The 26,240-nt window shown below is 39.0% G+C and overlaps 1 protein-coding gene across 1 annotated transcript in view; it reads right to left on the bottom strand.

Annotated features, from left to right (window-relative positions):
• The window catches only part of TBC1D5 (TBC1 domain family member 5), a 294,668-nt gene that overhangs the window by 24,190 nt on the left and 244,238 nt on the right, over nt 1-26,240 (bottom strand). The window contains 2 exon segments of the mRNA XM_035894107.1: nt 751-850; nt 20,225-20,388. Coding sequence (XP_035750000.1) covers nt 751-850; nt 20,225-20,388 — 264 coding nt within the window.

The raw sequence follows: 26,240 nt of genomic DNA, 5'->3' as shown, positions 1-26,240 counted from the left end.
TAGATTTTGCAGGCTACAAATAAACCTTAAAATTATTGCAGTTGTGCTCTGCTTTCTTAACAGCAGTGCTTTTTCACCTAACTAAATACACTAACTTTGGGAGTTCACTTCAACACAGTTTAAAAATGCTGCTTTTATCAAAGCATAGCTAAATATATTTACACCTAAATTGTCTGAAGCGTTGTTTATTTTCTCTGATTTGTCTTGGCAACATATAAATAGAATTTTAGATTGGAGTCTTTGCTGATTCTGTCCCCAGTGTATTGACTTCTATCTTACTATATTTCTCTTGGTCTGAGCAAAATTTTACAAACTAGCCGGCCTATAGTAACACATTTTCACGTATTGAAGGTGATCAGCATAGATTGTGAAGATGCTACATTTAACGAAAGCACATGAATTTTATACAACTATCGCTGCACGCATCAAGTATCATTCCAGGACCGTTGAGCTGGAAATGGGCTTAAAAAGTGTAAGCTCACATGCTGTGAGCTCCAGCATGTCTCTTAAAATATAAGAAATCTTAGGAACAGACAAAGGGCATCTGTGTCAAAATGCCTCTGCTTTTTCTTTAGCATCATCAGTGGCTATCATACTCCTAAGTTTAAATGTATCACAGTATAAAGAAATCTTCTTCATGGCCTATAAAATAATATGCACTGTACTACATAAATATTATTTTAGTTCTAATACAAACATGAAGAGAGCCATCGCAAAGATTTACAGGTTAATATAGGATACTGCACTTACCAAGATGTGTGTTCATCATCTTTGCGCAATATTTGCACATGGCTTCCAAGTCGTTTAGTTGTCCTTGTAAGAATGAAATCTGGGCCTCCAATTCCTCCTCCTACAATTAAGAGATTATTAGCATTAAACCCCCCCAACTTTCTATAATACACAGTAAAAGTGGTAAGCTAACCCTTGACATGCTTAGACATCTTCTAATTTCTCCTATTCCTTTGATCTTGAGGAAATTTTGGAAATAAAGATAATCACCTTCCAATTGTATTTATTAAAAGAATTTTAAATTCTTTTGTCATTTCATGGAAATAGGGTTTGGTTTTAATGTTTCAATGCTTATTAATACTACTCTTTTTCCATCTGAAGAGTCAAATAGAAATCTGTCTACATTGATCCAAGGAAGGCTAACAATTCATATTTCTTTTACGGGTTAGTTACCTGGTTTTCCTTGTGCAAACACAGTACCACAGCAATGGCTGAAAAAACTCACCAAATGAGAAAAATTCTCATTTCTGGCAGAGTAATTTCCACAGCATTTCCTTTGAAACCTCAGAAAAACTCCCTTTTTTTTTTTTTTTTATTTCAAGGCATATAGTTCATGAGACCTTATACCATACCTCAAGGATGCATTATTGCCATGTTGTTTATTTGTGTAACGCATTGTGCTGTATCTGTACGAAAACCCTGCACTTCTATGCTCAGCCAACTGCACTTCCACACATCTTATGTAATATTTAGGTGAAAACTATTTGCAACTCACATAATATAAAGCAGTTACTTTAAATTATCAAGTGATGTTTAATAATATGCATTGAGTGTAAGTAAAAAAAAAAATTTAAAAAAATTCTTCATTTTAAGGCCTAGGAGAAGCATTGTTATAGCATTATCATGCCCTGTCTAAGCAATGGAAACTACCTCAGCCCAGAATTTCTCTTTGAACTCCTTTCTTCACCTTTTTACCAATGTATCCACTCTTGACTTTAAAGACCATACTGCAGAGAAACCACTCCTTTGGAAAAAACCTTTCAAAGCTTACTCACAGACAGTATTAAGCAGTTTTTTGTTTGTTTAAGTATGCAATCAAATTCCAGGTATTCAGTTAAAGGCAAAGTAACTTTTTAGCCTTCTGTTTTTCTTAGGAATTTTGCAGTTCTATCATACTCTTCTTTGATGGAGATTGCTGAACATTAGAATGTGAGTTACATTTCAAATGAAAAAAATTCCAAACTGATCAGCAAGAATAAAGAGCATGGATCAATCTTGATTTAAAGATAAAAGTGATCTTAACCTCTGTCAGAAACTGAGTCAGAGCCAAGCAAAGGGAACTTTGCATTAGTATAGCATATATCCAAAAGCAATAGATAAATAAAATTAACAGTAGCATTTTGCAAGATCTAGCAATATCACTTTCTCCTACACACTTTTTCCTCACACTTACAATCTACAGGCATTAAACATTTTTTTCTTTGCCATTTCCTTATATGAATATACTCTCACCTTATTTTCCTCAACCTTATATGTTGACCACTTAAGCCTCAAAGGGATTGATTTTCTATTGCCAATTTATAGTTGCTGAAAGAGTAACCTCACTCAAAGTCTGCAGTTCTGTCACAGCCTATACAAGTGTACCTGCATTGATATTTCTATTCAAGCAATGTCCCTGCAGAAGACTTTTCCCTAATACATACAGCTAGGAACTGCAAGAAATAATCTACCACAAATTTTAAATTGCGATTGCACTGCAAGTGCAGCTTTAAGACAGGGGAAGGTGACGATATTTGAGTATTTTACTATAAAATAACATAAATTCTAAAATCGTTAGCCAGTAATTGAAACCCTGTTTACCTCCTACAAGTGAATAAGAAAATTCAACTTCTGGTAATAAATATTTCCATGTTTCCCAGGCTATTTTTCCTTATTCATGGACGAGAACTGCAGTAAATTGATCTTAAAATGCTTTTGGATTGCTCTATCTACCTGAGCAGATTCTGAAACTAACCTTTTCAACCATACAACAGTACCTCTTCTTTGGCAAGTGAGAGCAGCGCTGAGTAAACTACATCCACCATTCTTTCAGCTTGTTAGGATCCAGCATGGGGAGCAGAAAGGTTCAGCAGACCCAGCACTCATGGGGGAGGGTACTGTGGCCAGGAACTCACAGACAGTGCAGGAGCTTTATTGCCAAGTGGGAAATCTTGCACAGGGGCGAGTGAACGCACTTGGAGTTCCTGACTTACGTGGCACCCTTGCGAAGGGGACCAAGGAGCGCTGCCAGTGGGATGTGCAAATAAGCAAGACAGTTAACTTAATATCTGACACACACAGACCCAGATGCGCTGTTTGCATCAGAAGACAACACCCAAATGGTGATGACTTGCTACAAGACATAACCCCTGCCCCTGTAGTCACCGGCAGCGCTGTGGCAACCGCGGTGCAGATGGACGCCTGAGGGTGACCTCCCCAGAGGGAGGTTTGCTCTGTTGTAGTTGCAGCAATGGCAGGTGAGGAGCTGCAAGAAGAGGAAGGTGTGTTCTACTGCATCTGCAAACAGGTGATTGCCAGGATCTTTCTAAGGTGTAAAAGCTTATGCAACAGGCAGGGAAGGTGCGACCCAGGCAAGATGCAGTGGGAAGAAGACATGCACTCCTAAGAGGGTGCAAACTGGAAGCTTGTGACTTCGGGCAGCAGGAGGGCTGTCCGGCAGTGCAGGGCCCAGGCAGCAGAGGGAAAAAGAAAGCTTCCTCAGAGGAAGATTCCAGGCTGGACACCGTATCAGAGCGCTACCCAGAGAAAGTGATGAGTGACAGTGAGTGGTTGGTGACTCTCTTCCAGCCACACTCATCAACTCAGGAGGTTTCTTGCCTGCATGGAGCCTCAATTTGTGGTGTTGCCAAAAGACTGTTTGGGGTGACCTAATGTTCTGACTTTTTTTCTGCTTATCCATGCATACACCAATGACATGGTGATGTGAAACCATTTCAGTTCATAAGTGACTGTAGGGCTTCTGAGCAAGGGTGAAGGTGACAGGAATCCTGATGGTGTTTCTCTTTAATCATATGGCAAAAGAGAAAAGCCTGGATAGCAGCAGATGTATCCAATAGAGCACTTATGGCTACATATTTGTTTGCACAAGTTGGGCCTTAACTATTTTGCTTGTGGCACTCAATTTGATGAGGAAAGACAGCTTAGCAAATAGGTCTACCTGGCAAAGAGAGGGACAAACATCTTTGTGAACAGACTTGCTAAACTAGTGGGGAGGACTTTGTCATAGAACAGGGACCTAACCCAGAAATATGTGAGGAAGCAGCACATACAGAGAAGGTACACTGAAGGTCCACTTGGCTGAGTAAGGAGCTTCTTGATGAACTAAAATGGGAAAAGCACATATGGAGATGGAAATGGTGGAAATGGAGAGCACATATATGGAAACAATGCCAGGAAACACAGGACAAGGACACAATTATTGTTTGGGCACAGGAACAAAACCAGGAAGGACAAAACCCAGCTGAAGCTAAAATTAATGGGGTACATTAAAGGGTAACAAAAAGCAATTTTACAAGTACAAGAGCAGCAAAAGGAGGTTCAAAGAAAATGTACGTCTATTGCTTACTAAGGGAGATAGGATAATGATGGATGATACAGAAAAAGCTGCAGCACTCACTAACATTTCTGCCTCTCGCTTTTTAGGTAAAGTCTGCTCCCAGACTTCTGCATGTGCAATTTGGGAAGGAGAGGGATGGCTCAGAGTTGGGGGGCAACAGGTTGGTAAATACCTGAACAAGCAGTATGTGTTCAAATACATGGGGTCACATGGGATACACCCATGGGTGCTGAAAGACCTGACAATGTGATTGCAACAGCACTAGCTATCATCCATGAAAAATCACTGCTATTACAGGACATCCTTGATGACTGGAGAAAGGTTAATTTTACATCCATATTAAAGAAAAGTGAGAAGGAGGATCTAAGAAACTATATGATAGTTGGCCTCACCTTAGTCCTTGGAAAAATTGTGGAGCATGTCCTCTTGGAATCAATTTCCAACATGTAAGGGACAAGACAATGATCAAGAAAAGTCACAAGGATTTACCAAGAGCGAGACCTCACCTGGAGTACTGCGTCCAGCTCTGGAGCCCTCAGCACAAGAAGGACATGGAACTGTTGGAACGGGTCCAGAGGAGGGCTACAAAAATGATCCGAGGGCTGGAGCACCTCTCCTATGAGGACAGGCTGAGAGAGTTGGGCTTGTTCAGCCTGGAGAAAAGGAGGCTACGGGGAGACCTGATTGCGGCCTTCCAGTACCTAAAGGGGGCCTATAGGAAAGATGGGGAACGTCTTTTTCATAGGGCCAGCTGTGTTAGGACAAGGGGAAATGGTTTTAAACTAGAACAGGGTAGGTTCAGGCTAGAGGTAAGGAAGAAATTTTTTACAATGAGGGTGGTAAAACACTGGAACAGGTTGCCCAGAGAGGTAGTGGAGGCCCCATCCCTGGAAACATTCAAGGCCAGGTTGGATGGGGCTCTGAGCAATCTGATCTAGTCAGCAGTGTCCCTGCTCACTGCAGGGGGGTTGGACTAGATGACCACTAGTGGTCCCTTCCAACCCTAAACATTCTGTGATTCTATGATTCTATGATTCTAAGAAACTATATGATAGTTGGCCTCACCTTAGTCCTTGGAAAAATTGTGGAGCATGTCCTCTTGGAATCAATTTCCAACATGTAAGGGACAAGACAATGATCAAGAAAAGTCACAAGGATTTACCAAGAGCAAATCACGCTTGACCAGTCTGGTTGCCCACTATGATGAAATGGCTGGCCATGCAGATGAAGGGAGAGTTACTTTAGTTAGGCTTTTGACAATTATTTCCAAAAGCATCATCATTTATAATATGAGAAAGTATCGACTGAATGAAAGGGTTGTAGGTAGGCTGAAAATTGGTCAGACCCCAAGCTCAAGGACTAGAGTCAATTGCTTGACATCCATATGATGGTTGGAAATGAGCACAGTAACCAATGGCCTGCTCTGAAAATATTGTTCAATATCTTCATCAACAGCCCATTTGAGAATAAAAAACGTACGCCCAGTAGACTTTCAGATGATGCAAGACTGGGAGGTCTGGCTGCCATGCTGACTGGCAGAACTTCAATTCAGAAACACCATGAGACCCCAGAAACCCAGGCAAAAGAATCCTTTTTGAGGTTTCTATTTTAGGAACTTCAGTAAGTGCAAAATTCTGCACGTGAGGAGAAAAAACCCAATGCACCAGTGCAGACAGGGAAGGAACTTGCTATTTTTCAGGCCTGGTGAAAAGGATCTGGAGGCTACAGTGACTGCTGAGTTGTTTATAAACTAATAAAGTTCTCTTATAATGAATAATGTAAACAGTGCACTGGGCTACATTAGGAGGAATGTGGTCAGCAGATCCAAGAAAGTCATTACCATCATCTACTCAGTGCTTCTGAGACCTCACCTTGAATAATGCATTGGGCCTCCAGTTCAAGAAGGATGTTGAGAAACTGGGGAGGGTCCAGTGCAGAGCTACTATGATGGTTACAGGTCCAGAGGACAGGCTGATGGAGCTGGGCTTGTTTGTTTTGGCAAAGAGGAGCCTAAGGAGGATCTGCTGGGAGCCTGCAACTACGTGGAGCTACAAAGATGATGTAATCAAAGCAGTGGCAGATGATATAGAAGGGACTGTTGCCCCAAATCCCCCTCAAAAGGTTCAAATTGGTCATTAGGAAAATATTCATCATTAGAAGAGCAGTGCAGCGCTGGAAGAGGTTACTTATAGAAGCAGTAGAGTTTCTATTCAAAGTCACTGACCTGATCCAATGTTAGCGATTGTCCTGCTCTAAGTAGCAGCTTGAGCAGAGGTCTCTTCTAAGCAACATTTCTAAGACTAATCTTTTCGCAGTATCTTTCTAAAATTGTTCTGCAAATTATGAATGTTTTAATGTTATGCAAAGGTAAGCAGCAACATCACAAAGCCCTTCAGAAAAAAGGACAATTTTTTTCAGTATTCTAAAATAAAATTCTTTAGCAGTAACAGATGAAACAACTGATTTATAGCCAGCATTGTGCAGATGTTCTCGATTCTTGCCCAGACAGTATTCACTGTGCTTTTCTCCAAGTGCCAACTTTTGTGTTTCACTGTGCTGAAAAAGTGAGTATCCTGGATACCATTTTGTGTACAAATAGCAGTGCTGATTTGATCTCTCTTATGCATGAAGAGAGACTTATAAATTCTTTTAACAGGCCAAATGTAAGTCAAGGGAAAACCATTATGGTCTATGCTTCCTCGAGAAACCGACCTTTCAGCTGATCTGACACACACAGTGCCAGAAACACGTGAACAGTGATTCAAACTCATTCAGCCACAGCTCTCAAAGGTTAACCAGTTGACCACAAAATAAAAATCAATCATTTAAATAACTAATCAAAACAAAAAATCAATGTCAACTTAGCAAACATGTCCTATAAAGCATATAAGCTCAACATTTTCTAATATTGGGAGCTGCATTATGAGGAAGAAAACCAAATCAAGCAGCAAATCAAACAAGGGAATCACTGCATCAGACATGGGAGACCGAGATGTGCAAATTTAATGATGCAATCTTGCAGAAAAACAACTGAATAATACTTTCTGAAAATTTAGTCCCAGGGTCCTCAAAAAACTTTTCCACACCTTCAACATTCCAAATGATGTCGAGCCTTACAGACAATCAGTAGCATCTTGAATTGAATATGAGAATGAAAAGGAAGTAGATTATTTGTGATGCCACATTGATTTACACTTCACCAACAATATAAAGCAGGGTAGTATTTGTGTCTCCAGTCAAGCAAGACTCTATCTGAGAGCCTCCATATACACATCTCCAAGTATTTTCCTTCCTGTGGCAAGACTGACACTGCAAAAAACTTGACTTATATTTATGTTTCTCATATTCATCTTTCTTCTTATTCACATCCAGAACTTTGCTTACATTGTTTCCTTTTTTCTTTTGCCATGAAAACTAATTCCTTTATGATTAATTATTTGCCATTTCTTTGCTATTTTTCCCCCCAATCTATACAGCTCTGGTGCTCTCCATTTGTCCAGAGCTCATTCTTCCCTTTTTATTACCTTTCCTTTCATCTGTCTTCTCACCTTTACAAAGATAGCTATGGAAATAAATTTTTTATATCCTTTCATCTCTCCTGAACTCATTATGAGATCAGTGATGCCTCTACCATACCCTGTTTTTCATTAAATTTTACTGTTTCAGAAAACCAGCTGTGACTAACTGAAAGTGGTCAGCACCTTCAAGAACAGGTTACAGAAAGTTTTACAGTTTTGACATTGTAATCCTATCCTTTTACAGCTCATCACTTTTCGAGCTGCAATACGGTTTGTGGACATGGGTAAGGGCACTGGAATTTAGCATCCTACACAAGCCAAGGTCTGAAGAAATACAGTTTTGGAAGAAGCTGATCTTTTTCAACCTTGTTTTTGTCAGTTTAAAGAAGTTTTCTCCCAAATACATGACATGTAGCTTAACACAGAAGTATAAGGGCTGGAAAACAGGGAATACGAATGCACAAAATCAGGACTGTAACTTCCTTCTTTCATACTAACATTTCATTTTCAGTCTTACTGTTCAGGAAATGAAAAAAACATTGTATTTTTGTCCGGTTTACCCATGTAGAAACTCAAGAAAGCGTAAGCTGTTGTCAAAGGCTTACAACTTTATATGTCCAAGCACTTCATTCATGGACACTCACAATGGCAGAACTCCACTCATGTTAAAGCTGAATCCTTCTGAATATGAATTAACATGGCAGCATCACGAAGTGTTAAGCGTAGAGGCAAAGAAACTACCTTTGAAGACAAGAGTATTTAAAGGTATTTAAGTGGTTTGAGCATTAATACTGTGGTTAAAAACTGTGCTGGGCTGGACACCAGGTGCCCACCAAAGCCGCTCTATCACTCCCCCTCCTCACCTGGACAGGGGGAGAAAATATAACAAAAGGCTCATGGGTCAAGGTAAGGGAGAGATCACTCAGCAATTACCACCACAGGCAAAACAGACTCAGCTTGGGGAAATTAGCTTAATGTTATTCACTCTGTCCTCCACCGCCCCCCTGCCAGAGGCACAGGAGGATGGGGAATGGGGGTTTGGGTCAGTTCATCCCACATTGTCCCTGCTGCTCCTTCCTCCTCAGGGGGAGGACTCCTCGCACTCCTCCCCTGCTCCAGCATGGGGTCCCTCCTACGGCAGACAGTCCTCCATGAACTACTCCAACACGAGTCCTTCCCACGGGCTGCAGTTCTTCACAAACTGCTCCAGCCTGGGTCCCTTCCACGGGGTGCAGTCCTTCAGGAGCAGACTGCTCCAGCGTGGGTCCCCCCTGGGGTCACAAGTCCTGCCAGCAACCCTGCTCCAGACTGGGCTTCCTTTGGGGTCACAGCCTCCTTCAGGATGGATCCACCTGCTCCGGTGTCCTCCCTGGGCTGCAAGTGAAGATCTGCTCCACTGATAACCTCCATGGGCTGCAGGGGGACAGTTGGCCCCACCATGGACTGCACCAGGGGCTGCAGGGCAATCTCTGCTCTGGTGCCTGGAGTACCTCCTGCCCCTCCTCCTGCAGGGCTGCTCCTCTCACATATCCTCACTCCTCTCTCCAGCTGCAGCTGCTCAGGGTTTTTTTTCCCCCTTCTTAAATACATTTATCCACAGGCACTACCATGGTTGCTGAGGGGCTTGGCCTTCGCCAGTGGCGGGTCCGTCTCGGAGCCAGCTGGCATTGGATCTATTGGACATTGGGGAAGCTTCTGGCAGCTTCTCACAGAATTCACCCCTGTAGCTCCCCCACTACCAAAACCTGCCCACACAAACCCAATACAAAAACATAACAGAAAAAGCGACAGAACTGTGTTGGAGGAACAGGCCAGTCTTCTTGGTGTCTTGTCTGATGCTGGTCTACTGAAACAAGGACAGATGGGTTGGGTAAAGTGTAATGCAAAAAGTATGTCATGATATAAACATGCAATGGTATTGCCCAGAATACTTCTCCCAGGCTACACAGGTTTGCAGATGAGCAAACTAGAGCTCAGGGTTTTTTTGTAGCTAATAGCCTTTGGACTTTTCCTATATTAATTTGCCCAGTCGCATTTTCAATTCTTTCAATATTCATAGTAAGAACACTAAGGGAACATCCCCTGAGCTCTTGGCAAATTGGCAGAGCAAATTAGAAAATAATTCTGATGAGGTATTGAAACATTTAGAGCAAAATAATGAGAAAAATGAGATTGATACAAGGAAATCCTGAAGCCAGGGACTTTCTAAGGGTCTTACCAGTAGTTAAGTGTTTATTCATAAAATATGCACAGAATATACCTTTTGGACATTGGTAGCTTTTTACATGTCAAACAAGGTTCAGATACGTGGCATAAATTGCTTTCTCATCCAATTTTATGCAAATTTCCCTGGAGTAAAAAGCAGTGGTTACTGTTTCCATTTTGTGAGATTTTATTTAGCTTTCATTTTTTAATCTAACAATTAAATACAAGATTTAACCTTTTAATCTTGAACCCCCGGCAGCTGAATATTGGTTGACACCCCCATCATTTTTTTATGATCTATACCAGCCACAGAATAATCTACAGCACATGCTGACATTTAAACCAGAAACCACTGGTTTTGAATAATGCATTACGTACAGTGGAATTGAAAACAAAATTGTCATTTATTTACTTTACTAATTTAACTTACCTATTATTTAATTGTATAGCTCATGGGCCCTCATCAGGACCAAGACCTTGCTCTGCTGGGTGCCGTACAAACATAAAGAAAAAACCCGCTTCTCTAAAGGACTTACCAGTGTAAGCCAAGAGACAACAGATGGCTGCAGACACACATATGGGGAGGACAGGGAAACAATATGGCTATATTAGTCAGTCTTATAGACACGGCTTCAGCATGTTAGCAACCAAACTGTTGTCAATGGAAAGGTGGAATTTTTAGGAGAGTTTTCATAACGCATTTGCTTTGCAGAAGTTTAAAGAAAATTTCTTTTACATGGAAGGGGCTATGAAATGATTAGATGCAAGTTCACCAAGCATATCAGAGTCAGGGGTGGGATATATATTGTCACTTTTACATTGAGAATTTTGCTACTTGTAAAATGTTTGCACAAATTGGAATTATTTCAGATATCACCCTGGGAGAACACAAAGAAGTTCAGATACTGCCCTTGGGTATTAATTCCTGCAGAAGCAGAGGTTATGCACTGATTTCCTGCACTGAACAATTACCTGCCAGAGTTTCTGTGTCCCTGTGCCAGCTGAAGTATCCCCATCCTTAATATATTTCCAAATATACCTTACTCATGTTTTGTGTTCTTCACATCTTCACAAGTGCAAGGGTTTTTTTATTATTTTGAATATACTTTCATCTACATTAAACATTTTAAGCACAGTATTTTCAGATAAATCCTACAAGCTTATAGGACTTTATATGTGCTGATAGTTACATACTTATTTCAGTGCTTTCCTAGATCAGAACCCTTAAAGCACAAACAGGTTCTCTGTCAGATTAATGAAGGAAATGGTGGTGTAGTTATCCACCTTAAAGAAGGATAACGGGAATACAAAACCTATGGAAGCATACTTTTTCTCTCTTTTATCCTCTGCCTTATCATTACTTTGACCTGTTGCTTTCCAACACAGAAATTTTGCTTGCTGGTAGTACTGTATGTCCCAAAATACATTGCAGTAAGTACAAATGAATTAGGTAAAAAGCGTTCCTAGAAGTCTAGGTTCAAAATACAGGGCTGTCAAAGTTAAAACATTTCAGGGCACAATGCATCCTCTTCTGCTCAAAAAGTAAGTTCAGAAAAATAATTACCTATTTTAAAACCTGAAACAGAACTGCCACTGTGTAATCCTTAGTGAACATATGTCCATGACAACCCTCTGAAAGGGGTGGGGGAATGGGACTGAGAAAAATAAGAAAATAAAATGAAGGATGAAAGAAAGGTCAACAAAATATCTGTTGTCCTAGGAGTCAAACTAAAACAGGTTATGCACGTACACTGGAAAAAAAAAAAAAAAGTTATTTGGTTCAGAGGGCTCTGATTGGAAACAAGTATCAAAAACAAGAAAGGAATTTTACGATACAGGTAAAAATGTTCGACTAGAATAAGACCAAGACGAATTTGCCAATAAATGAAAACGCTAGAAGGCATTCACCTGCAAAGACACATATTTTTGGGCATTATTACAATCCTGACTTCCTCTGTGTGCTTTTGGTAACAACACAGAAAGGGATGGCATTGCACAATGCTTTCCCAAGCTATGCACATGTAAACAGAACCAACAGATTATTGGTAAAGGATGCAATGAATAAATAAAATTCCAGCCTTTCTGTAGTTTAAAAAAACACCATAAAACAGTGAACAAACCCCAACAACACTGAAAGGGTTGCAACTCTGATTCAGAAGCCAATGACCCAAGAACTCTCTCTTCCAACATCTAAATTTCTAACACTCGAGAGTTAGCATTGTTCAGGGACACCCACATTTTTTAAATACAAAAAATTTATGTTTTTCTTACTCTTTTTAAATTTGAAGATGGGTGAAATACATATACATGTGCATTTTAATGCATTATGTATCTGTAGCTTTTCTGAAATATAAGAAATAAGAATTTGTGGTCAGCTATTTCTCCTCTTCTCCCAAATTAGAATAACTCTCTGTTCCTCTTCCTTGTCCTCAAGTTTTATGAGGACAGCAAGATAAAAAATATTTATTTATAATAAAAATTTATTTATAATGTCTATTAAGAAAACTAGTGAGTGAGGCAAAATATCTGTTTCATTGTGTTGATGTATAATTATCTATTTATTTGATTTATTGTGTCTTAAAACAAAGCTAAAATATTTACATATAGTGACATTTGGAAGAAAGTGAAAGATGGAACCTGAGAGGATCTCCCTAGCCCCCTGACAGATCCATTTCATTTCAATTAAAATCCTGAATATAGCTGAAACTCTGGCTCACAGCTTCTAAACACCAGGTCCTGCTGTTGAATTTCCATCTTAAACAGTTCAAAGTCAATTTGCCAGTGTCGCGCTGTTGGAGTCGGCTTAGTTTGCCGCGCCCCACCTTGCCTGGAGACGTTAGTGGCAAAGGACCATGGGCTTGGATATTTTCCAAAGCAGCTCCCACTGTCAAACCTATTACTGGAACAGCTTCCAGGTGCTTCAGCCTCACTGTCACAGAACTAGAAACCAGCAACTGTGCTACTGGAGCAAGAGCAGGACTTGTTTTCAACTAACCTGGCTGTATTTTCCTCTTAAAAATACCCCACTCCTATGCTTGGATAATCTCTCCTTAGCAGGAAGATGGAGAAGGATAAACATGAATAGTGGAGACAGGTCTTGCCTAGAGACAAGATAAAGTAGGGATGGAAAGAAACCTCTTTTTCAAGCAGACACAAGACAAGTGGGACTTATCTACCTGCTGCCTGCACAAGTCCACCTGCTGGCACTGCCCTATGGGACTGCCAAGAGACAGCTGAAAAACAAAAAACATGAAAAGCTGGAAGATCTATGGAATGCAAAACATTTTGCATAACTGATTGCGGATGGGTAGGCACTGAACAACTGAGAAAATCGGTAGTATTTCACTTGATAAGGGAACAGATAAGAACAGAAAGAGCTGTAGTGTAATAGAAATTATCCCTTTGAACAGAAATGGCGATAAAAGTTTTCTGTCAGTGCTGCTGGTGACATTGTTGACTTAATCACATTGGAATATTTCTTCATAAATAATAAAACTGAGATATTAATTTAGACGTATTTTGGAAATAGCTATAAATAAACACATATATGAATGAGAATCCCATTTCCTCCATTTTGTTTCAGTATCACATCTGAAGGATTTTCTGCCTATCTGGTATGCACATTGCTGGCCTTTAAGACTGCATAAGCCCACTACAGCAAACGTAAGAGAAATGTGAGCAGAGGAAAAAACCCCACCATCTTACGATTTTAGAGCTCTCTGAAACAATGCGGTAAGTATTCTTGAATGCATATGGATATGGAATGATTAATATATAGATATTCTGCAATGAATAAAGTTCATGCTCCATGCTTCAATATTATATTACTAAAGTACTTGGTTGAATGTTACTGACATGGTTGATTAGGTGTGATGTACTTATGAAATTACGCTGCTTAATTTTGCTGCCCGAATGAGCATTTCAATATACAAACAGTTCAACATACACACAATCCTTTATGAAGGACTCTCAAAGTATACCCTTTGCTGAACTCATACTCAGTTAAATTCTTTTTAAGCATCAGTTTCAAAAAAAGTTTCACTAAGCCCTTCTCTCTTCAGGCTGGCTGTATTTGACCTTTGAAATGATTCCTAACATGACTGAGGATGCAGACCAGAGCAGGATCTTATTATTTAGGGTTTTTAGAATCCCTGATTACATTGTTCAGAGTTTAAGGAGGGTAAAACATAAGTATAGTGATTATGCAGGGACTGTAAATATACACTATTTATGCAACATTGTTAAAAGAACAGAAACATGAGTTTTGTTGTTTTTATAGGGAATGATTTGATTTAACCAAACACAGACAAAAATAAGAATCAAGCTATTAAACACATACCTACAATTTATTTTGGTGGGAAAAAAAGCTCCCAAACACAGAAACCCTTTCCGCTCAAAAAAACGCCCAACTAAAACAATAGCCTGATTTAGAGAGATGTTTCTCATCCATGTCCATGTTTTTGTTGGGAGTTCAGTACAGGTCTCTCAGCTCCTCACAGAAATGGACAGTAATTTTGTGGTGTTATCTTAAAAGAGCAGGATGAAGGGATGAGGTTTCTACTGAAAAGGAAAAAAGGGCAGCTCAAACCACCAACATAGATCTTCAGAAGTATTTTCCTTTGCCACTGGGATGCTGAAACATTAACTTCATGATTAGTGCATGGAAAGAGGATGCGCAGAGCAAGTCCTGTACCTGCTGCTGGTAATGTGATTGCTGTGGAGTGAAGGATAAGACTGCTTGGCTCCTAAGTCAGTTTGACCCTTTTGTAAACATTGCTGATAGTCTCATTCAGTCATGATTTTGGTATTTTTATAAATTTTCCCTGACAGTTTTAAAGGGCTGCTGAATATTTTAAAAAAGTGCTTACTGCCTTCTTCCAAATTATCTCTTTCTAATTTGCCTCTGTGCAGAAGTTACTGGCAAGTATAATTCAGCGGCACACATCTGAATCTCTCGTACTGGAGAAAGACAACAGTTTACATTGACATTTTTAAAATCTTCCAAATGGCCCCACAGATCTGTTCTGTATACATGTTTATTGCTCATAATATGACAGAAAAAGCACTGCAGAGCCACTTGGGTTTTTATTCATCTTTTTTCCTAAGCAATTAACTTCCTCTTTTTATCACAGTACAGTTTCTTTTCCCTGAAATGAATCACTCCAAAAATGATAAGGAGCATTAGGATTCAAAGCTGCCACTCATGCATACAGCTGTCGTTTTACTAAATTATATGAAACTTGCAAGTATTTCTAATAAAAAACTCTAAAAGGCAGCTTATTTTTCCTTGTGCTGTTTTCAGCTCTTTCACTTGAGTTACAGCATGTTGTGGGAGCCCGAGGAAGGCAACTGAGAAAAGAATCACACTTCCAAAATATCTCAGAGGTTTTTCTACGAGCTCTGTTCACATGACCTGGCAGCATCGCAGATTTAATATTCTTTTCATCTATCCCTAAAATTAGACAAGCAATGAAGTACTAAATTACTTGTATTTTTCAGGTGTCTCAATTGGCCTATCACATCAAAATAAGGAAGACAAATGCCCTACGGTATTAACTGCACTTAAACGTTAAGGCACTGAAGTTCGTTAAGCTTAATGGCACTGAGAATAATCATCATGTCTTTAGCTTAAGGCCTAACAAATCCAACATAATGATCAGGCAACTGGCTGTTGTACACAGACACTAACTTATTCTGGGCACATTTTAAGATGCTTAATTAAAAAAGGACGTTTCATCATAGCATTTGTATTTCCAAATAAATGTTTGGCATTGGTAAGTATGGACTGACAAATATTTTGCTTAAAACCTTTTAAAGAGATTTTAAAAATAATAAGCAGGGAAAAGACATATGGGAATAAAAAAAATCTCCAAGATGTGTACCATGCACAAAAGGCACACTCATGCATGATTTTTTGTGTGTGGTTGTCTAGTATTTGTTTTATTATCTCTTTGATTTTCATATACTACTTCTACTTGAGCAAGACTGTCAAGCTTGCATGCCTAAAATCAGGTTCCTAAATCAGTAGAGCAGATGCCTATTTAATTGAAAATAATGTCATACATTAATTTTCTAACCTGTAGGGGTACTCATAACTAACTTCAAATCAGTCAGGCTAGCTATGTAAATCACAGACAGCAACAGTTGTTTCTACCTGCTTGTGGGGACAACAGCATATGTTGTCAAATTTGATTTAATTAAAAAGTCTCTGCAATCAAAACCAGCAGGATGCATGACACTTCTGTTCAGGATTTTTTTTGCTAAGAAATGAGGGTTCTGATTGACCATCTTTGTAAATTATTCTAGCAAAGCAAGCAAACTGCTCCAGATTTTCCTTAGAAATGTTTCCTTCGTGGGAATTTTTTAACAAACATTTTTTCCAAATGGATAATTTGATTTTTCTTAACTTGAAACCTTTTATGTAGAAATTTACTTATTAAAATATACAGTTTCTCAAACTTTCTTTTCAGTCAAAACCATCTTTCTCCTGCATTTTTTTAATGAAAGTTTTTAAAATGTTTATATTGTTCAACTCAAAATTCCCTCTCTGGCACATCTCTATGGCTGAAAGCAATTTATAGAACGTTCTGCCAGAAACTGAGACCAGCCAACCATATTTGCCAGAATCAAGGTCTAAGCAGCTTTGCTATTTGCCAAAAATAGGGGTAGACTCTCCTTCACGGTTGCTGGAGACGTAAACATAATGAGAAATAAACGGACCACAAATGCACTCAATTTCCCAACTCTGCTGAAAAGCAGAGGGCAGTAGGCAGGGTATGAGAGGAAATTTTCTACGACTTTATTCCAGCAAAACTGGCCCAGCCAGAAGGTAACAAGCACTGGAGTGCATTATATGTTCCTGCTCTTGTTTACGGGAAGACAGCTCCAGAAACTGCAATCTAATTTATTCCTGTCAGAAAGCTGTAAGCTGTATAAAGAGGTAGGGAACCATCTCACTGCCGAGCACAAAACAGACTTTCAAACGTATTTGGTGGGTCTCATGTTAACATACAGCTGAGTGCCACGCAACAGTAACATGAAAAACATCAGGCTGCCATGGACTGCCAAAACATGATCTGATATTGTGCATTCAGCCCTGAGGCTGTAGATTCATTTCCTTAACTGAATAAAACAGAGGACATCTGTTTCTGACAACAGCAGTAAAAAAGTCATTCCATTGATCTTTGCATTTGAGAGGGGAAAAAAGATCTAGAAGACTAAATATAACGTAAATGTACTACCTTAAGAAGTCCTTAATATGAGAAATGGACACATGCTATTCCTGGAGGCAACGAATCAATTTAAGTATTAATTTTGACCACAACTCTCCCAGAGAAAGTCCAACTTGTTGGATTGGCTTTAGGAAAGAAAGAATTTAGACAAGTCTCCTTCCAGTTTATCCTGTCACAGAATCACAGAATGGTTGAGGTTGGAAGGGACCACAGAAGGACATCTTGTCCAACCCCCTGCTCAAGCAGGGCCATCTAGAGCAGGCTGCCCAGGACTGTCTCCTGGCTTCTGGACATCTCCAAGGTTGGAGACTGCACAACCTCCTTCGGCAATCTGTGCCAGTGCTTGGTCACTCTCACAGTGAAAAGGTGTTTCCTGGTGTTCAGATGGAGCCTGCTGTGTTTCAGTTCATGCCCACTGCCTCTGGTCCCCCGTCACTGGGCACTACTGCAAAGAGCCTGGCTCCGTTGTCTCCACACCCTCCCTTCAGGTATTTATACACATTGATGAGATCTCCCCGAGCCTCCTCCAGGCTTACCAGTCCCATCTCTCTCAGCCTTTCCTCACAGGAGAGGTGCCACAGTCCTTTCATCACCTTTGTGGCCCTTCCCTGGACTCTCTCCAGCATGTCCATGTCTCTCTTGTACTGGGGAGCCCACACTACTCCAGGTGTGACCTGCTATGACAACATTCCTATTCATTCCATGACAATGTTACAGTAATGTCCTCTGTTCTGTGAAAAGCACTTCTCTTAACTCTATGTTGAAGGACATTTTCTAAATATGTATTTGACTTCCGCTTTCCTTGGGAAGGGCATTAATTAGAATTACAAAGATGAAGGGGAAATGGATCCTCTTTCATCCATTACACCAAGAATGACTGATTTTAAAAGCATCTTTTTATGAAGTGATTAATACATGGCCGTGTTCCAACAAAGGTAATTTCCCCAATACTTAACAACCTAATCTGTATAATTATTAGAGACAAATGTAAAAATGTGGACCAGTTCAGCTTTACAAATAAAACAAAGATGTGACCCCATTACGTTTTCAAGTTGTCTTTTGCCTCCAGAAAACATCTGTAAATGAAGCAACTATGAGACTGGAGCATGCTGATGCAACTATTTTGGGACCTCAGGATGAAGTCTTTATAGTTTTCTTCTCTACATGGAAAACCAGGTATCATGAAGTTTACAGGAAAACAAAACAAACATCATCTTGAGCAACAGAGAACGGATTTAAACAAACCTTTTCCTCTTGGAGCTGCTACAAATTCTTTTTCCCTCTGTTAAAGGTCAGTCAAAAATTGAATGTAAGGAAATAGATTTTGGTAGCCTAAAACCTTTTCTAGCTTTTTAATCTTGAAATGTTACAATATAAAGCATATATCACAGTTCAAAAGTGTGGTTTTTTTTTTAAACTTATGCTCTGTTTAGTTTATCATGATTACCAATCTACTGAAAATTATCATAAGGACTTAAAATCTGTTCCAATGAATGCTTCTTTGTCCAAAATCCCTGAAAAAACCATTCATAAAATATCACAAATTTGGGAAATTATTTACTGGAAAAACGTGTTAATTGTTACTGGTTTGAAATGAGTATGAATATTATAATGGGAAATTCTTCTGTGCCTCCAATTAGAGAACTAAGGAGGAATTATTCTTAAACTCTATTAGTGCAAAAAACCCGAGTTCTGGCCTGGAAAATAGTTGCAAACGAAAGCTGGATTTAGATCTTGTTAAACCACATAAAAAGAAAATTTCAGTATTGGTATATTTATTTTTCTTCAATTCATGAGGACAAGCAGAGAGATATTAAGTTGTTGGTTTTGCTTTAAATTCAATTCAATATATCTGAAATGGGCAAAACGCAAAATTATAGCTTCTTGTTGACTAACCACAAAACACAGCTTTTCTTTAGGCAACATTAAAGCATGTGGAACAAGAATGAAACCCTCTCTCTCAGTGAACAAAACCTGAAAGATGTTGTGCATTTCATTAGAACATTTCAAATATCAAATTTAAAATATGATGGGACTTAACAAGGATTCTGCTGTTTAAAACCAAAAATGCTGAGATGTTCTAATTAAACTTCTGCACGCTATTTACCTCCGAACACCTGAAGAATGCTGTAATATAAAAATATTGCTATTGCAATTCCTATTTATTGAAATCAATAGGAAGTTATATGAACATACATTTGTGAAAATGAAATGGAGAAAACCACTATGCCTTCACCTTACAAAAAATACAACTTTTTCCATTTACTGCGTAGCTGGTTACTACTCAGCAGAAAGACAATGGGAAATGTATATATAAAATAAAGAAGAATCCTCCTGCTCCGTGGCACATGAAGTTTACCAGAGTAGTGCTCCTAAAATACTTTTGATGGGATGAGAATTTCTTTGGAACACACCCATGATAAGAGCAGATTTTCTTGGATGGACACAATAAGTTTAAATAATAGTTTCTTGTGGCCAAATGGAAGGTCAGGGCTGTGCAAGAAATAGAAATGTGACTGCAGACTACAGATGCTACAGACACTGGGAAACCTCTGATGTATTAAGGAATTTCAGGGACAACAGATGGACATGTTTGGATCTGCTGAGCATTTGTGCTCCCCACTGAACTGTTTATTAACTTCAGGATTACACCAGAAGTCTAATGAAGCAATTAAACTTATAGAACTTCTCTCCTCTTTCTCAGAGGCAACAGGCCCTTTCACAGTTTCATTTCAGGTAGGATTACGGAATGGAAGCCATAATGGAGATATTACTCAACAGAAACAGTTGAAATAGCTTTTGCCATTAATGTGTGCTTAGGGAAACATTTTCAAGTGCAAGTGCTTAATGAATGGGAGAAATGATTGGCTCTAACAAGTAACGCAGTGTGACATTAAAATAGCTTAATAAGTTAAAGAACTCACCGATTCTTTTCTGCTCATAGTTTTGCTTTGGGAACGGGAGCGGGAGATTGTACTGAAAAAGGAATCCTTTTTTGATGCAGACAATGGTGGAGATCCTGTAAATTCACGTCCTCCAGACAAGCTCTCTATGCTTGGGGATGAGCTGATGTTTTTTGAACTTTGGCCTGCAAAGCAAGTATAAAGTAACAAAAGAATTAATCAATGGACATCTTCTTTTCCCTGTAAATATTTCCTTGTCTCAATTGACATTCACTGAGATTCACAGACAACTCAACACAGAATGAAATGTTGAAGTGTGTCAGCATGCACTGTGAGATTGACAGACTATTCTGATATACATGGAACTTAATTTTTGTGTGAGAGAAAAATACAAAATCTTAGTATATATATAGATATAGATACAAACGTACTATATATAGTGTGTATATATATATGCTAAACAATATATATATTTCTATATATAAATACGATCTCAGTATATATACTCCATTATATTCATAGACTGAGGGCCTTCTCCTCCCTGTGCAGCATAATGAGCAAAAGTACCATCTTGTAACAAAAAAAAAAATCTGATGTCATCAACACTGCTAAGGAAATCCTTTTTCTCTCAACAAATAAACTATAAAACTTGGCAAAGAAAGCTAAGAACAAGAATGTCAGATTCCAAGAATGAGTTGAGCATTGAACATGTAGATGATGATATCTAGACTTAGAACAGGAAAAAGTAACCTAAGTTCAGGAAAGTATGTAAGTTCACATGCTTCAAATTTTAAGGCCATTTCTATCTAACAGAAATTTTGATGAAGTCTACTTAATATTTACATATTGGTATTTCATGCAGCTTTTCAAAAGAATTTAGTGTTGTCCACTGTCTTAGTGAAGACATCTGGGTAGGTGCCTCGGATCTTTTACCATGACACTGTATGCAGTCAGGCAGTCTTTGGTAAGGACCATTTGTTCCAGCTGAGGCCCACAAAGTGTTTTAAAATATTTAACTTAAAATTTTATTTTTAATAACTCCAGAAGAAAAACCAATTAATATGTCAGTTCTCATTAACTTTCAAAAGAATGTTGCATTAGGACAGATGCTAGTCTTAAAAAAACCTTTCAGTTAGGTTTATGAGGAAGTCAATCCAGTGTGACACAATGCAACTCTAGAATTTTCCGTTCTGAAAAGTGAAATAGCACATGCAACTAAAGTTCTAGAATTATTCTCTTTTCTTGTTTTGTTGGCTATTCTGATGAGCCTGTTTATGTTCTCCCTTTTTCCTTTCCTTTGTTTTTGGTATGCTTTTCATGCTACCATCTATAGCATCAAGGATGGTCCCCTGCAACTAAATCGTTCAGATGTCACAAGGGCAGCTTCATCTCCTTCGCAAGGTTGTGATCGAATTCGAAACCACCTCCCTCGTAGATGCCAGTGGTCATCATTCTTTCCTCTGAGCTGCTCCTACCCTCTATGCCAGTTTTACTCCCAGATACGCCATGGATTATTGCACAGACCTCACGATGTATTTAGTGTTTAGTCATTGTGGATGAGCTACCATGTATTTGAAAATATGAAACCAACTCCTTTTCGGGAATGGGTTAGTCTCCCCTTCATTATGCACTGCGGTCTTCCCCGATGAGAAGAGAAATAAAAGAAATACTTCCTTTCTATTTTTTTCTGTTCTATTTTTCTTCTTCTAGAGAAATAAAAGAAAACTAAAAGCCAAAGAAATGAAAGAAAATAGAAGCAGGAAAGGCTACAGAAAACACAGAAAGAAATTCAGATTTAGATACAAAAGGAGACCAGCTCTGTTGAGATCAAACATTTTAAACAAAAGCAAACAACTAGCAAAACCTACTCATACAGAAATATCTTAACTTAATTCAGTCATTTAAGAACTAGAATGGTAACTGTCCTCGAAGTGGTGTGGAAGTCAGCAGTGCCATGCTCGGCCACCTGCCGGGTGGGGACAGAGCCTGAGCCAAGTTCTCTGCAGTGTTTGACCTACGCAGCATATATTGCACAGCCGCAGCCACATTAAAGCAGCGATTCACAGTTTCTTAAGGGAATAAATACAGATCTATTTAAAATGTCATCTTAGCAAGAAGACTGTTAAATGCAAAGAGATGGAACTAGCAAAGAATAAAACATCATATGTGACAAAACAGACCAAAAAGGAGAAAACCCAAGAAAGGATCTGGGTTTAACATTCTCAATGTTTTCTGGAAGAAAATTGGCATATAAACTGCTTCCCACCTTCTCCTTCATTCTCCCCTGCCTGATTTTGCTCTTCTATCCCATGATCGTCCTACACTTTATGTCCTGCTTCTTACACTCTTGCGGACCTTCTTCTGTCTGCCTCCTCTTCTTCTTCCACATTGCCTTTTCTGCTTCAGTGGCTTTCTTATTCCAAGTTTTTCCTTTACATATTCTTCCCTTCCCACCAACTTCATTCAACTGCTTTTTTCTGTTTCTTCCCAGCCCTCCTTTAGTCACTTATCACCTACTGCTTAGTCTGAACAGCTTCCTTAAAATGCAGGAGATGGAGGCTGTAAGATCTCACTTAACTATTGCCTTCATATTTTCAAGAGAAATGGGATGCACATTAATTAAGTGAACATGAATCTCCAATTCTGTAAATAATTCTAGAAATTGAAAAGGAGAAAACATTGCGTGGCAAACAGTGGAAATAATTCAGCCACAAGGAAGTTTTTAGATTTCTAATTTTAGGATAAAATCATGTCACTTGGCAACACCATTATCCTTACAGTTGCCTTTATGTAAGAAGGAGACTTTTTATGCATTTCATAGCGGCAATTTACAATGGAAGTGTGGTTTTACAGTAGGTAAAACTTAAAATAGTTTTGGAACAGAGGAAATTACATATTTTAGCAAATAAAGCATTTATAAAAGAAATTCACACAGCTAAGCCAGAGCAGCCGATATAAATGCTAGACAAAAAAAATCTATTTGGTGGACAGAATAAAGTACAATGAAAAAATATTTTATTATGCGTCAATCAGACTAAATGTCTTTCCCATCCTAGTTATAAGAAGATATCTTCCACATAGGATCAAGATTAAAACAACAAACAAAAAAAAGTCAAACAAGGAGCAATGTATGTTTTTCACATACTCCTCCACTGCATGGCCTGTGCTTAACCCACTTCATCTGCAAATAAGCATATTATGTGGTAGAATTTCACAGATAATATTGAGAGAGGGACACTTTAAATATATTTAAGGAATCCACGTACATGAAATAATGCAGCTTGGTAAAATGAAGGAAAAACAATGTGTAAGGATTTTTTTTTTCCTATGTCTTTCAGCTCTAAGGAAAAATAGTCCAAAATATAATAGGAAATTGAAAAGACAGAGAGCTATCCTTACAGCCACCGCTTTGCTTACAAAACAGCTACCCTTCAAAAGATGGATCACAGTTTAGAGGAATGGAATATGCAACTACTTGCATAACGAAACAAGGGAACAAATATGCATAGCTGGGATTTTGTGGACAGAACAATACAACTGTCCTAAAAGGGAACTTGCTCAAATAAAACCAAGAGCTTTGAATAATCTGGTTCGTAGGGACTATAAAATATAATGAAGATGAAAAATAAAAGCAATACAAGATGTAATGAAAATAATATAGAGATGCAGTAAAACAGAAGCAATAAAAATACTATTTCTGTATGTTTTATACCCAGGTAAGAAGAAAGCTTAGGATGCACCTGATCCTTCTGCGTGAATAAGCAAATCTGAGAAAATTATCATCTGGAAACAGTAAATTTTTACTCTGACTCCAACGCTGTGAACAGCACTGTGACACAGATTATTTGGGGATCTGATTAAGAATTAAGCAAGACAAAAAGAACAGTACTTATGAATAATTAGTGTGTTGCAAGTCATAAAGCAGAGTTCTTGGATTGTGATAGGCTTTTCCAATTTCCAGGGGAGTCATCATTTTTACAACTGTAAAGAGGGAAGCTGAAAGACAAATCACACCAATCATACGTGTTTTCCCCTATGTGACAAAAAAGCCACCTATCGTTTTTGCAACACAGAAGTTTGGTGGAGATGCTGCAAGAACAGTTACCTGAAGTCACCATGATGCTTTTGAAGTCTTTCAGATGTATTATGTGTGCACTGATTTCTGAGGCATTAACAACCCTCACGTGACTTTGGAAATAACACTGTAGCACCAATGCAGAGATTTCTCGGGGAGGATTACACAAAATGCCATTTGTATCTCCTTTGCTGTGTGTCTCACTGATTCCATATTTTTCTTATTAAGCAGTATGACATGTTCTTCTCACTCAGTAGCTCAATAAAAAGGTCATTTGAGAGGGTTTCTAGTTTTCTAATTCCTCAGGAAAAAAAAAAGGTAAAAAACCCCCAACAGAACTCTTACCCTCCACATACAATCAAAATGTATGAAATGATGCAATAAAGTACAGTTAATAACTAACCAAACTCATCTCCTTCTTTAGCAGCTTAATCGGCAACCTGAGAACATCACCGAATCAGAACTTCATTTTCCTCTGCTCATTCTATCAATCTCAGATAAATACATTATGCCTCCTCAAAAGAAGATTAGCGAAATCGAATCTCTGACTATCCAAGCATATACCAGAGGGTCCTAAAGCCTACATGAAACAGGCTGAAGAAATCACAAGCACGGAAATCAAATAAACCCTTACGAGGCACACAGAACAAATAGCTAAGGATCCCTGACGTAAGCAGTAGTCAGAACACATTACTGCATAGGATGTCTCAAAAATATATATATATGTGCACACTGAAATGCATAAATAGTTCACAGTAATGATGCACAGGATTTCATGCACTAAAAATACATCCCCTTCTGAGGCGAAAAGGAGCAGCATTACCTCCGTGTGCTGGCTTCTAACTGGCCTCACCACTTGCCTGTTGCTAATGATACTGCTCTGCCTCAAAACCATTTGGAAAATACAGGGATGCGGTGGTGGGAAAAGGGACTGAACTGTTCGTATTGCTGGCAGGGCAGAGGGTGGAGACATGAAATGTTTTGAAAAGAAGGAGGAAAGTTTAAATGTAATGCGATCTGTAATGCATTTATAATAAAATAAAAGATGATGATGAGAGGAGCAGAGAAGGCTTATGATGAAAGAAAAGCAAGCTGAAGGTCTTACTAAGTTTGAGTTAATTTATAGGGGAGATAACCATGAACTTTGGAGGCCTCTACTAAAATATAGGAAAAGTCAGAGAAAACATGCACAAAAGGCATACAGCAATGATGATACAGCTCCTACAGAGGAAAAGAATAGCTTTCATAGTTAGAAGGAGAGCAAGGACAAAGATACCAAGAAGAACAGAAGTAAGGCACGATCTATAATTCAAAACCACTCAGATCTGCTCATCTATTACTTTGCATTTGCCATAGTCAGGATGTAGAGTATTAAAATCTGCAAAAGGAATTATATGAGTTTTATAAAACTTTTAAACTTCAGATAAATTAGTTCTCCTTTTTCTCCTACATTGAAACTGGAACAAAGGCTTCCAGCACTTCTAAAATTTATTCAAACCATTTCATCGCACAAATGCTTATTATTTCAGGCGGAGGCAGGTAAGCTCCTCTTTAGGCAAGAGCATTAAAGTAGATGTTCAGCTCAAAATACCTGCCTCAAATATAGCAACAGGGAAGGAACGCAACTAAAAGAGACACCGGTACTCGAATCGCTCCACATGACAAAGTGTGAAATGGATTACAAAGTACGAGGCAAAGACACATTTTTAACGAAGACGGATGCCGGTGAATGGAACCAAAGGGCCACCACGCACAGCGCGCTTGGGGAGCGATGAAGCGAAGCTGCTTTTTTCTCTCTACACAACAGTGCCACTTGGTGGATGGACAATGGCAGTGGAATGGAGATGCCACGCATGAAAAAACCCACGGGGGTGGCTGGGCAGGTGTGGGGTAACGCTGCAGGCGCCGAAGGACCCGCTTGCCGCCGCCGCAGCAGCCGGACCCGGGGGGGCAGGGGGGCGC

This window comes from Egretta garzetta, unplaced genomic scaffold (genome assembly GCF_000687185.1).
Source record: "Egretta garzetta isolate BGI_Z169 unplaced genomic scaffold, ASM68718v1 scaffold94, whole genome shotgun sequence".
Classification (NCBI taxonomy): domain Eukaryota; kingdom Metazoa; phylum Chordata; class Aves; order Pelecaniformes; family Ardeidae; genus Egretta; species Egretta garzetta.
The sequence above is the reverse complement of the archived record's forward strand: the minus strand, read 5'-3'. Positions and strand labels throughout refer to the sequence as shown.